Source organism: Sinocyclocheilus rhinocerous, unplaced genomic scaffold (genome assembly GCF_001515625.1).
Source record: "Sinocyclocheilus rhinocerous isolate Xijiao unplaced genomic scaffold, SAMN03320098_v1.1 scaffold63, whole genome shotgun sequence".
In the NCBI taxonomy this organism is placed as follows: Eukaryota; Metazoa; Chordata; class Actinopteri; order Cypriniformes; family Cyprinidae; genus Sinocyclocheilus; species Sinocyclocheilus rhinocerous.
The window spans coordinates 746,418-758,246 of record NW_015659563.1 but is presented as its reverse complement, the minus strand read 5'-3'; the positions used below and the strand labels follow the sequence as shown (position 1 = coordinate 758,246).

Here is an 11,829-nt window from a genome sequence, read left to right as displayed (position 1 = left end):
GCAGGCAGAAAGTTTTCTGTGAGGGGTAGGTTTAAGTGTAGGGTTGGTGTAGGGCAATAGAAAATACAGTTTGTACAGTATAAAAACCATTACGCCTATGGGGAGTCCCCACAAGGATAGTTAACCAGATTGTGTGTGTGTGTGTGTGTGTGTGTGTGTGTGTATGTGTGTCAACCTGAAGATGTGAGTCTCCGAAAGCAATGCGTTAACCAGGCTGTCAGATCTTAATGAAGTGTCCTGGTGAGCCATATCAAAAGGGCTTTCCCGGCACACACACATGCGCGCACAGATATCATGCTGATAAGTGGTGACGCGGATGGGATCAGTGCGGGGGGCTGATGTGAGTTGACAGATGGGCTCTGTGACGCCCGTGTATTGAGGTCTTTCTAATCGATTAGTTTTAGTTAAGTGCACTCTCAGATGATTGTGTCGTGTCTTTATCGTTCCCCTCCGCAACACCGACAACCTCTGGTGCCTCCCTCCCACTCGCTGCCAGCCTCCGCCTGTTTGTGCAGAGGAAATCTATTATCTGAAATGATCAAATCTCAGTGGCACTTATTCTGTCTCTCTCCAGTGTATGACATTCACTTCAATTACAGGACAGAGAATCCAGTAGACAATGTGTTTTGGGCACAGTGCTTTTTTGGAGGATGCTGTTTGTAGGAGAACGAGAAAAGAGACTTGGTTATTACTTGTGTGCTTTCTCTCTCTCAGCGTTCCCAGGGGCAGTTATTATGGTCAGTACCTGTGGGCATGGTTGGTTTGTGGCACAGACTGTCTTGCTCTCCAGGGCTCATTATTACAGCATGGCCAGTCGCCCCAGGACGGGGATTGGCCTCACTCGCTCTCCCACTGTCTTTCTCTCTTCTCTGGACTCTGGATAGACACAGTTCCCTACGGTAGCAGCAACAGTACCCTTAAACTTCCACCAGACTGTTCAGGCCCTTACAGAAATGTGCTCATTCCCCATAATCCTCTGCTTTCCAGCTCAGACAAAATGTATAATGCTTTATTTAAAGGTGATGTGTGCAATTTTTCGATGTTAAAATACTTTATCCTATCCTAGAAAGTATATGTAAGCCATTTGTAGGTTGATTTCCCCCGAAAGAGTAAAAACTAGGAGTGTGTGGCACTTTCTAATCATTGCTGTTTGTTTGAGCAGCCAGAGTTTGGAGTGGGGCCAACTGACCGGCTGACTTTAGTTTCGTAATAAACACCTTTATATGGTCTTTTTGGTCTATTGGGCATGATATTCTAATAAAAGTTGTCTTCATCTAAATATCTAAAGTAGCTCAGTATTAAAACACTACATGGTGCAAGCTGATAGGTCCTTGACATGCAAACTGTTAGCAATCCCATAATTTCCTACATGGAACAAGCTGATTGACCTCTTACTCAATATTTAAATAGTGTTTGGTGTAAGCTGGTCCTGCAGTGCATCAAAGTTAATCTGAAACCCTCCACCTCCCCCAGCACCACCTGTCTAGATCTGCTTGCAGGTTGCTTATTGCTGCTGCAGCAGCATATCTTACATGCTCACAGCAGCATGTCCATGTATCTATTGGCAGCAGCAAGTCCATATTTGTTCTGCAGCAGCGCACATAACAGATGAAGTCCACCAAGACCGAATACATTGGTATTGCCGGTCAAATCTATATACATTGGTCATATCCATTAACATGCTAAAACAATTCTGAGAGTTGTCATGAGCTGTCAAAAAAAAAAACTTATTTTTTACTGATATCACCAAACATTTCTACTTTCTAAGATTTGTTTGTGCCATTTTATGCCTTTTTATTTACATAGGTCAGTTGAAGAGTGTACAGGATGTGAAGTGGAACCACAAGCAAGAATTCAAATTCTTGTCACTCAAAGCGCAACCGCACTGTCGAAATGCTGCCCATGAGGCCATCAGGTCTGACAAGCACTTTTATTATGACAAACATGTGTCATAACCACCTTATTTTTAACATAAGAGCCGGAGCAGCTATTTTTAACCAGAATGTGCAAGCCTTCTGGTGTCAGCTGCTTCCAGGTATTTAAGCTATGCGAAAACAAACCCAGGCTAATTGTAGAGAAAAAAAACCTGCCTGTGGCAACATTTTTGCAAAAAATATATATATTACATCGCTTGCATGTTACACAACAGTGAGTGGCTATAAAAAACACAATCAGTTGTATTCGAAATGTGAATCTGGCAATGTTTTATTACGTTAACTGTTGTATGTATCACAGCAGTTCGGAATTGAAATGTCCAGTGAGTGGTGCTAAAAGGTTAATGCTCTATTTTTGCAAACATTTTTCAAACTAGCCTATGTTGACTGTCTGTTATGCTACTTAATATTGCAAACTGGTTTTTATCATAATAGTATTTGAATCTATTATCATAATCATGAACACACTGGTTTATATCGCAAAATTGTCTCATATACACAAGAAATAGCTTTCCCTTTCATGGGAACGTCGAACTGCGTCCTCTAGGGGTCGCTATGGGGAATGCCTCATCATGACCCGTGTCTGAAGCATACATTGAAAAAACACCAACAACACGTTGGCCGGCGACAGCCATGACGTCACTACCGGTGCGACTATAGTATAAATAGGTGCCGGGAGAACACATCATCCTCTTCTTCGTCTTCATTGACTGTTTTGTTTGAAGCGTGCATTTCTGTGGTAAGAGCGATCTCTATTCATATCATTATGGCGAGCACTAGCAAAGCTGCCCCTTCAAGCTACATCTAAGTTGAATGGCAGGGCATACGCAGCAGCTGGTCAGGCTGTTGCTTCGCTGCACACGATGGCGGTGCTCCAAGCATATCAGGCTGACCTGCTGAAAGACCTGGATAAAGGCGAGGGCCTTTCTCCTGATGAGGTAGCTGAGTGCGCCGCACCATGGATCTCGCTATCCGTGCTACTAAGCAGGCCTCCTCTGCTAGCGGCAGATCCATGGCGGCTATGGTAGTGACGGAGGGAAATCTGTGGGTGAACCTAGCAGATACCGGGAAAAAAGAGAGGGGCTTTGTTCTCGATGCACCGGTTTCACCTTCCGTATTTTTGGTACCTCCGTTGAGATGGTGGTCGAGAAGTTCAGGGAGGCAAAGGCGCACTCAGCAGCCTTCACGAAGGTCCACGTCTGAACCCGAACAACCCAGGGGTCCTGGCCCGTCTCGGTTTGAGGATCAGAGACGGGCACAGAAGGCTAGTGTCGCAGCTCGCGCTCCTCCACCGCCCGCGGGTAAGGGTAGGAAGAATCGCGGGTCAAATGAAGGTAGGTAAAAGACCTAAGGGATGTGATCCAGACAGGGCGTCAGCGCTTTTGTCCGGGATCAGTGATACCTCAGTATCTACTCATTTCCTTCGGGGTCTTCTTACATCTGCCCTTATCTTCCCCTTCCTAATTCCCCTGTAACCACCATCTCTCCACCTGACCGAGGTTAGGTGGGAATTTCCTGCATTACAGTCTCCTATGCTGGACCTATAATGTTTGGTTGGTTCTATGGCTTCATAGTGACCACCTTACTGATGGTCCGGACTAGAGGCTTACTTTCTAAAATCCACATAGCTGGTAAGTGTGCACGTTATGCTTTGCCCACTTTTCTAAAATCCTGTATGGTAAGAGCTACGCGCAGAGACTTCGTGCTCTTTTTGAGTGGTTTAAAACCCCGGTTCCGCCTTGGGCACCACTCCTCCTATGTATCCTCTGGATACCTACTTTAACAGGGTGTTGCTACTAGGGGTCTGTTGAGACAGTTCCTTCAGCACATACAAAGAGAAACGTGCGGTAGCCCCTGTGTGACAGGCTAAACTTAGTATGATTCTAGGCTCTTGGTCGTATTCCCTTAAAATAATCTATTCCTGATTCCAAGCCTTGAGCTCTACCCCGGGCCCAGGAGTTCTGGCCCTAACAGGTAAGTTTTTGGGGTATGTAGCCTAGGCCTTTGGCCGTAGGGAATAATGTCACTGACAGCCGTCTAATGTCCCGGGGCAACTCCCATGGCAATATGGTAAAGTTGGTACTTAGTGCTCGCCATGGTTTCTGGCATGCACTCCTCTCAGCATGGTGGCGTGGGTATACTGTTCCCCATAGCGACCCCTAGAGGACGCAGTTTGAAGTTCCCATGAAAGGGAACGTCTCAGGTTACGTATGTAACCATGGTTCCCTGAGTAGGAAATGAGACACTGTGTCCTCTAGGTTTCTTGCCATGCTGCGGACGCAAGCTTCAGACGAAGAAGTGAATGAAGTGTGCTCCCGGCGCCTATTTATACTATAGTCGCACCGGTAGTGACGCCATGGCTGTCGCCGGCCAACGAGTTGGTGTTTTTTCAATGTATGCTTCAGACACGGGTCACGACGAGGCGTTCCCCATAGCGACCTCTAGAGGACGCAGTGTCTCGTTCCCTACTCAGGGAACCATGGTTACATACGTAACCTGAGACGTTCTCTCACATTAAAAATAAATAGATAAATAAGGTGGATAGAGACGATTCATGATTCAATTGATTCCTAATGGATTTCTCAATGAATATCTGTCGCAATATGGAAGTTAAGTGTGTTGCAAACTCATTTCAAGTGGAACATAGAATTTCTAACTAATCAAAATAGCTTTTCTTAGCAATTAGCACAATGCTACGCTAGTAAGCTAAGCTGTTACCTTGCAAGCAAAAGGCTAATTGATAACACACAAAAAGAGTAATTTGACCATTTTTAGCATTTGTAATATGTGGCGTGTGATGTGTGATTTAAAAGACATTAACATATTTTCTCGATTAAGAATAAATACACCATGAAGCGATTTTATTTCATGTTATAACCTACTATAAAGTCTCAGTCAGTGGATTCTGTGGGGAGATAGAGTCTTGCATGACACTAGCTGATATATAACTGCAATTATTTGTTTAAAGGAAAGTTTTATGTGCAGATGTGGTAGCTATAAGCTCTGACCTGATAGTCGTACCTTTCTCCATGATGGTGGGTGATTAATGGGAGGATGGATGACAGGAATATATAAAAGAAAACAAAGGATCAATAAGCTGTTTCCTGCTGTTTTAATGGACCGTGATTGGATTGGGTCACTGTTTGGATGGGCTCAAAGGAATATACAACTTACCAATTTAGTAAAAACACTATATTAGATAAAACAGTATATTACAGTATATTAGATATTTACTTAACGTATGTATCTTAAGCTTGAAACTGGTTAACCGCTTTATCTATTCAAGCACAATAATTGCTGTTATTGATTTGACAATTTAAATTTTAGTATCTTTTCATACCTTTTTATGAATTATCCAAATGGACTCTGTAGGCTGCTGGATTCCTTGTATGAACTCATAACTGTAGCTGGTGTTTGTTTGAGAACAGCCCATTAAATGAACCATGGAGGGCTTTCCTGAGTGGGGTGTGCATTAGCAATGAGCAAAACCAGGTGGTAAACTTCTCTAGCTTTAATTAAAATCCCTTAATTCCAGCGTTTGAACCCCAGGCTGTATTTCACAGGCGAGAGGGAGGCAGTCCGGAAGCTTTGCTCGGCTCTGATGCATGGCCCCCTGTTGACATGCACTAATTTTGATATATACGAGCGGATGAATCTCTAATTACGTTTTGGCATGGTCTCTGAAGTTATTTAGCATTGTACTTAATTATTTTTATCCTGACGCTTTAACAGTAAAGTACTGTGGTGTAAATTAGTCAGACCCAACTCTTTTTTTTTTCTCATTGAAACACATTGATAAAATTTGCTCTATTTATTTATTTATTTATTGTGTATATAAGCTTTTTATTGTGTATATTAGCTATTTTATTATTTATGTGTATATAAGCTTTCAGGACCTGAGAAAATATACTTTCTTAATTGTTCATTTATGTATTTAATGGTTGCTTAAAGGCCAATAATATTTTAATGGCAGAGCTGATTGGTTGCTCATACAGCAAGAGTCCCCTGATGGTTCAGCGGAGCCCAGGTGTCGTGTCGTTTCCTGTGTAATTGAACTCACAGTGCACAGAACCTCTTGTTGCTCGTCAACACAAACATTTACACGGCCACACAGCTCACCTGAGATACAGTTTAATTGTTCCTAATTAAAGTTGTACATGAATTGCCTGTAATTAAACACGTGCACAGTTCATTAGTGCTCCCTAAAACAAAAGGGCTTCATTTTTATGTGTGTATAATTGTCATGCAAATGAATCTATGTTGCTCTATAGGGAATCTTTCTTTCCCTAAGGTCGTAGTTAGAAAGGTGTACCTGGTCTGCACTATAATATACATTACAATGAATTGAAATATTTATTTTTCCATTTATTTGTCTTTCTCTAAATGTATTATTTTAAATAAAAATAAAACCAAGTAAAAATAAGTAGTGCTCTCAGCTAGCAATTTCTGAGTGAAAATTGTTTCAAAGTAATTCTAACACCATTTTTTCAGTGTACTCTCATGTTGTTTTTGTATTTTTTTTTTTCTTTGGTGGAACACAAAATAAGACATTTTGAGTTTGATTCAACTGTACAAAGTCATTTTGGACCCCAGTGATTTTCCTCAATGAAAAAAAAAAAAACATTCATTTTTCAAAAAGTAATATTTTACCAGCCTGTTACCATAAATGAAATACAAATTTGTATTAGTAAACATGAAAAGCATGGACTTAATACAACATGTAGTCTACTTTCAATGCAATGCAATACAATACAATACAAAAGAGAAAAAAAAGACTAACATTATGTAATTGCATTAGTTATATGGATCAATTTTAGAACTCTGGAATGGATCAAGCCAATAAAGGAAAACGACTCATGATTTTCAAACTATGAAATCTCAAAAGGCTTTTTAAAGATAACCAATTAAGCAGAATAGGTGCCAATGAAAAATAATGCAATCATCTCTTGTCTTGAAGAACAGCTCAGAAAGCAGGAAAGCCTGGGAAAACTGCTTACTGCCATCTTGCAAAAAATTACACACAAAGAAAGGGTAGACTCTCTGAAGGATTAACACTTAATTACGGCTTAATTAGCATAATTATGCATGCTAATAGCATCTCAAATGGATAGCGGTTGTCGAGAGGATTGAACCATCTGTAATTGTAGGGGATTAATACATCATTTTTTATTTCCAGCATCATTGTAACTCTCTTCCTCTTGCAAGTGCCTCTCATTAATCAGTTTCACTTATATTACGTTTAAATTTTGGTGCTTTTTTCATAATACATCATTAGGGTCATTGCTGCACAGCTATGAGACAAGACTAATGAGATCTCAGGTGGATCCTTATAACTGAACAAAAGCAAAGAACAGGTGAACCCTCTTCAGAGTGAATTTGAACTGAACATGTTTGGGATGAACTGGGAGTGGAAGAATTCGCTGGGAGTATAAAGACCAACTGGGAGTTTTTATGGTTAACTGGCACGGTAGACATTAACTGAGTGCAGAATCTGCAAACAATAAATAAGAATGCAAGGAATAACTGAGTGTGTAGACGTCAACTGGGAAGTCTTGAGGTTGAACTGGGAGTGTGAGGGTGAAGTGGGAGTAAAGAGATCAACTAGCAATAAAACACTGTGCTTAATGGAAACGAGTTGCACAATGCAACGCAACAAAAGTCAATAGAACGCATTATAATCAGTCATTCTGTCTACACTGGATGTACCGTGGTGCAATGAGACAAGTCTGATACCATGTTGTATTTGTATTTATAACGTACTTCACAAGCCTACACTACTTCTGACACAAAAGACAAATGAATTTGCAACTGTAAAATTTGACACAACCAGTGTGGACGGCCTCAGGCTATTGCAGCACATCAACAGAGATGACTTTCGGTGTAGGTACGGTGTAAGGTTGAACTTGGAGTGTGGAGATTAAGGCCCCAATATACTTGAAGCAAAATTATAAAACAAATATTTGTGTCAAACAAAATCTGGACAAAATGAAGGTGTTTTGTAGTTTCTTTCAATAGTAAGAAACAGTTAGCCAGCGCAAATTTTCCGGAAAACTTTTATCCAGCTGTTAAACACCATTGAATTACCATTGGTCCGTGACAATTAAGTAACTGCTCTTTCCTCACCATTGTTATTTTTGTTGAGTTATTTAGAGATATACTGCTCCTAGCAGCATGGATGGCGTTGTATGCTCACAAGCGGTATACTTGTGTGCAGCTATTTCCAACTTCTGATTATTCCTGAGAGAAGAATGAAGAAGAATTTTGGCGAGAATATATTGGGACCTTAAATGAGAGTGTGAAGAGTAAACTGTTATAAAAGAGATTAGATAAGACATGATGGTAAATTGGTGGTACAGAGATTAAATGACAGTAAGAGGGTAAATTTGGAGTATAGAGATTAACTTGTGGAGGGTGAACTGTGGATGTAGAGATTAACTGCAAGTGTAGAAGGTAAACTAAAGATTATCTGGGACTGTAGAAGCAAATCTTGAAGTGGACTGTAGAAGGTGGGAATGTAAACTGGGAGTGTACAGATTAACTGGAAGTGTAGAAGATAAACTGGGAGTGTACAGATTAACTGGAAGTGTAGAAGATAAACTGGGAGTGTACAGATTAACTGGAAGTGTAGAAGATAAACTGGGAGTGTACAGATTAACTGGAAGTGTAGAAGATAAACTGGGAGTGTACAGATTAACTGGAAGTGTAGAAGATAAACTGGGAGTGTACAGATTAACTGGAAGTGTAGAAGATAAACTGGGAGTGTACAGATTAACTGGAAGTGTAGAAGATAAACTGGGAGTGTACAGATTAACTGGAAGTGTAGAAGATAAACTGGGAGTGTACAGATTAACTGGAAGTGTAGAAGATAAACTGGGAGTGTACAGATTAACTGGAAGTGTAGAAGATAAACTGGGAGTGTACAGATTAACTGGAAGTGTAGAAGATAAACTGGGAGTGTACAGATTAACTGGAAGTGTAGAAGATAAACTGGGAGTGTACAGATTAACTGGAAGTGTAGAAGATAAACTGGGAGTGTACAGATTAACTGGAAGTGTAGAAGATAAACTGGGAGTGTACAGATTAACTGGAAGTGTAGAAGATAAACTGGGAGTGTACAGATTAACTGGAAGTGTAGAAGATAAACTGGGAGTGTACAGATTAACTGGAAGTGTAGAAGATAAACTGGGAGTGTACAGATTAACTGGAAGTGTAGAAGATAAACTGGGAGTGTACAGATTAACTGGAAGTGTAGAAGATAAACTGGGAGTGTACAGATTAACTGGAAGTTTAGAAGATAAACTGGGAGTGTACAAATTAACTGGAAGTGTAGAAGATAAACTGGGAGTGTACAGATTAACTGGAAGTGTAGAAGATAAACTGGGAGTGTACAGATTAACTGGAAGTGTAGAAGATAAACTGGGAGTGTACAGATTAACTGGAAGTTTAGAAGATAAACTGGGAGTGTACAAATTAACTGGAAGTGTAGAAGATAAACTGGGAGTGTACAAATTAACTGGAAGCATTAAAGGTAAAGTGGGAGTGTACAGATTAACTGAGACTGCAGATGGGAAACTGGGAATGTAGAGATTAAGTGGGAGTATAGAGGGTGAACAGGCAGTAAAGACATTAGTTGTGAATGGATAGTGAGTTGGGAGTACAGAGATGAACTAGAAATGCAGACAGTAAACTAAGTAGAGTCTGGGTGTGAGGAAATTAACTAAAAGTGAGATTAAGTGAAATAAATTGGAACTGGGATTGCACAGATTAAATGGGACTCTGGAGGGTGCACTGGAGTGTGAAGTAGGATTGCTAATATTGACTAGGGTAGGGCTCTTCAACTCTGGTCTCGGAGAGTCACTGCAGCAGAGTTTAGCCCGAGCCCTAATTAAACACACCTGAACAAGTTAACCAAGATCTCTGGGATTATGAGAAAATCAAAGGGAATTTGACTGGGGTTGGAGCTAAACTCTGCATGACAGTTGCCCTCCAGGACCTTTGGGAATTGGAAGTTTAGCAATTAACTGTGTGGATAGGGAGTGTAGAGATTAACTAAGGCTGTGACTGAAATCACTGCACATACCCTTATAGTGTACTATTTGGGAGGACAGGCATTTGTTGTGGTGTCTGAAACCCATATCGGACATTAACAAGTGCACTCATTCAATCCCATAATGCACCACAATAATGGGTGTACAACCAATGTACACTCAACGGGTAACTGCTAGACAATACCCATGCACTGTGAGGATCACACGAAGGAAATGCTACTTCTCACCAGAAGATGTCTGCAGTACTGTAGGGAAGTAATGTAGGGGAGAGCAAATATAAGGAATAGCAATTAATGTAGGGAACAGCAAATAAAGGTAGCGATTTGGCAGCTTTTCTATATTTCAATTTGCACATAATATACCTGTACATACAACTGTCTATTGTTCTATACCTGGACATACAATTGTCGATTGTCGATTTGTATATTTTTTATTCCTTATTTTACTTGTTCTATTTTGTATTTTTTTTTAATTTTATTTTTTTATTATCTGTGTTTTTTTGTTCTGTCACTGTCATTCTGTTACACTGTGGAAGCTTCTGTCACGAAAACAAATTCCTTGTATGTGTAAACATACCTGGCAATAAAGCTCATTCTGATTCTGATTCTGATTCTAAAGGTATAGGGGGTCAATTTCAGGAACAGTATAAAAGTGTGGGTGAATTTGGGAGTGTAGAATTTGAACTGTGAGTGTAGAGACAAACTGGGAATGAAGGGATTAACAAGAAATGTTAAGGGTTAACTGTGCAAAACTGTAACATCTTTCTCAATATTTGGACACAGCAATATCCATTGTAATATTAACTAAAAATAAACATTAAAAATGTCTGTGCAATTAAATGAACATTAATTCAAAGTAAAATCATGATACTGTATCACTATTTAATTCACGAAGTCCCTTGTTAAATAAATAAAAGATGATAAAAAGTTGTTCTTGATAACATGTGTCACCGCTATCTACTCCATGACTTTAAACCAGCATTGACAGTTTCCAAAAGCCGTTGAGGATCTTCTGCTTGTCTTGTTCAGACACGGCGATCAATAGCGTTTTCTGCAGGGACTGGATCGGCCGGCAGAACTGAAGATGATATGAGGAGAGGGGAGAGAGGGAGAGGAAGGTCTATATATATATATATATATATAAACTGGGATCCAAGTCATCTAGCACTCTAGCATTTGAATGGGCAAATGTCACACAGAGTTTCTCCAGAAAAAGTACAAATATAGTATATCATGATCTGGTAAAATGCAATGTGTTTTAGATACATCTGTTTCAATGTTTTATTAAAAAATTTGCTTCAAAAGTAATTTCTACTGAAAAACAAGACAAGACAAAACAATGTAATAAAATTAACTTATTTATGTCTGTGTCTTAAACACTAGAGGCTCATGATGTGAGATAGGAAAAAACAGACTTAACAGTACAAGTTTTATTATAGACCACTGAATATCATTTTATTCATTGATTTAAAGTAAAGGAAAATTATATTTTACTGGAAAACAAGACAAAAGAAAGATCAAGACAATTATTTTTGCAGGTTATGTTTACATTTGGCATTCATGTGGTCCTTGACACATGAACACACATGTCAGAACCCACCCAATAGTACCAGCCTATCAGAAGAACCCCATTAGTACTATATGTCCATTATATATATGCCTTGTCCAAATACCAACACTTGCTGTCTTTGCACTTGACCACTTCATTACTTATATGACGTATTTCCTGTATTTGGCCCAAGTGTTCAAGTGAGAATGAAGACCACAAGTGTGTGTCAAACTTTTCATTACCTGATGGGACACACTTGTAGTGTTGTAAAAATGCAAGTGTTTACATAGCTTTATTTT

The 11,829-nt window shown here is 39.8% G+C and overlaps 1 protein-coding gene across 1 annotated transcript in view; it reads left to right on the top strand.

Annotated features, from left to right (window-relative positions):
- LOC107723945 (uncharacterized) overlaps nt 1-10,885 on the top strand; it is a 29,616-nt gene extending 18,731 nt beyond the window's left edge. The window contains exons 3-5 of the mRNA XM_016532676.1: nt 1,807-1,915; nt 8,396-10,297; nt 10,601-10,885. Coding sequence (XP_016388162.1) covers nt 1,807-1,915; nt 8,396-9,518 — 1,232 coding nt within the window. The 3' untranslated portion in view covers nt 9,519-10,297; nt 10,601-10,885. The remainder of the gene's footprint in view (nt 1-1,806; nt 1,916-8,395; nt 10,298-10,600) is intronic.
- Nucleotides 10,886-11,829: the final 944 nt, after the last annotated feature.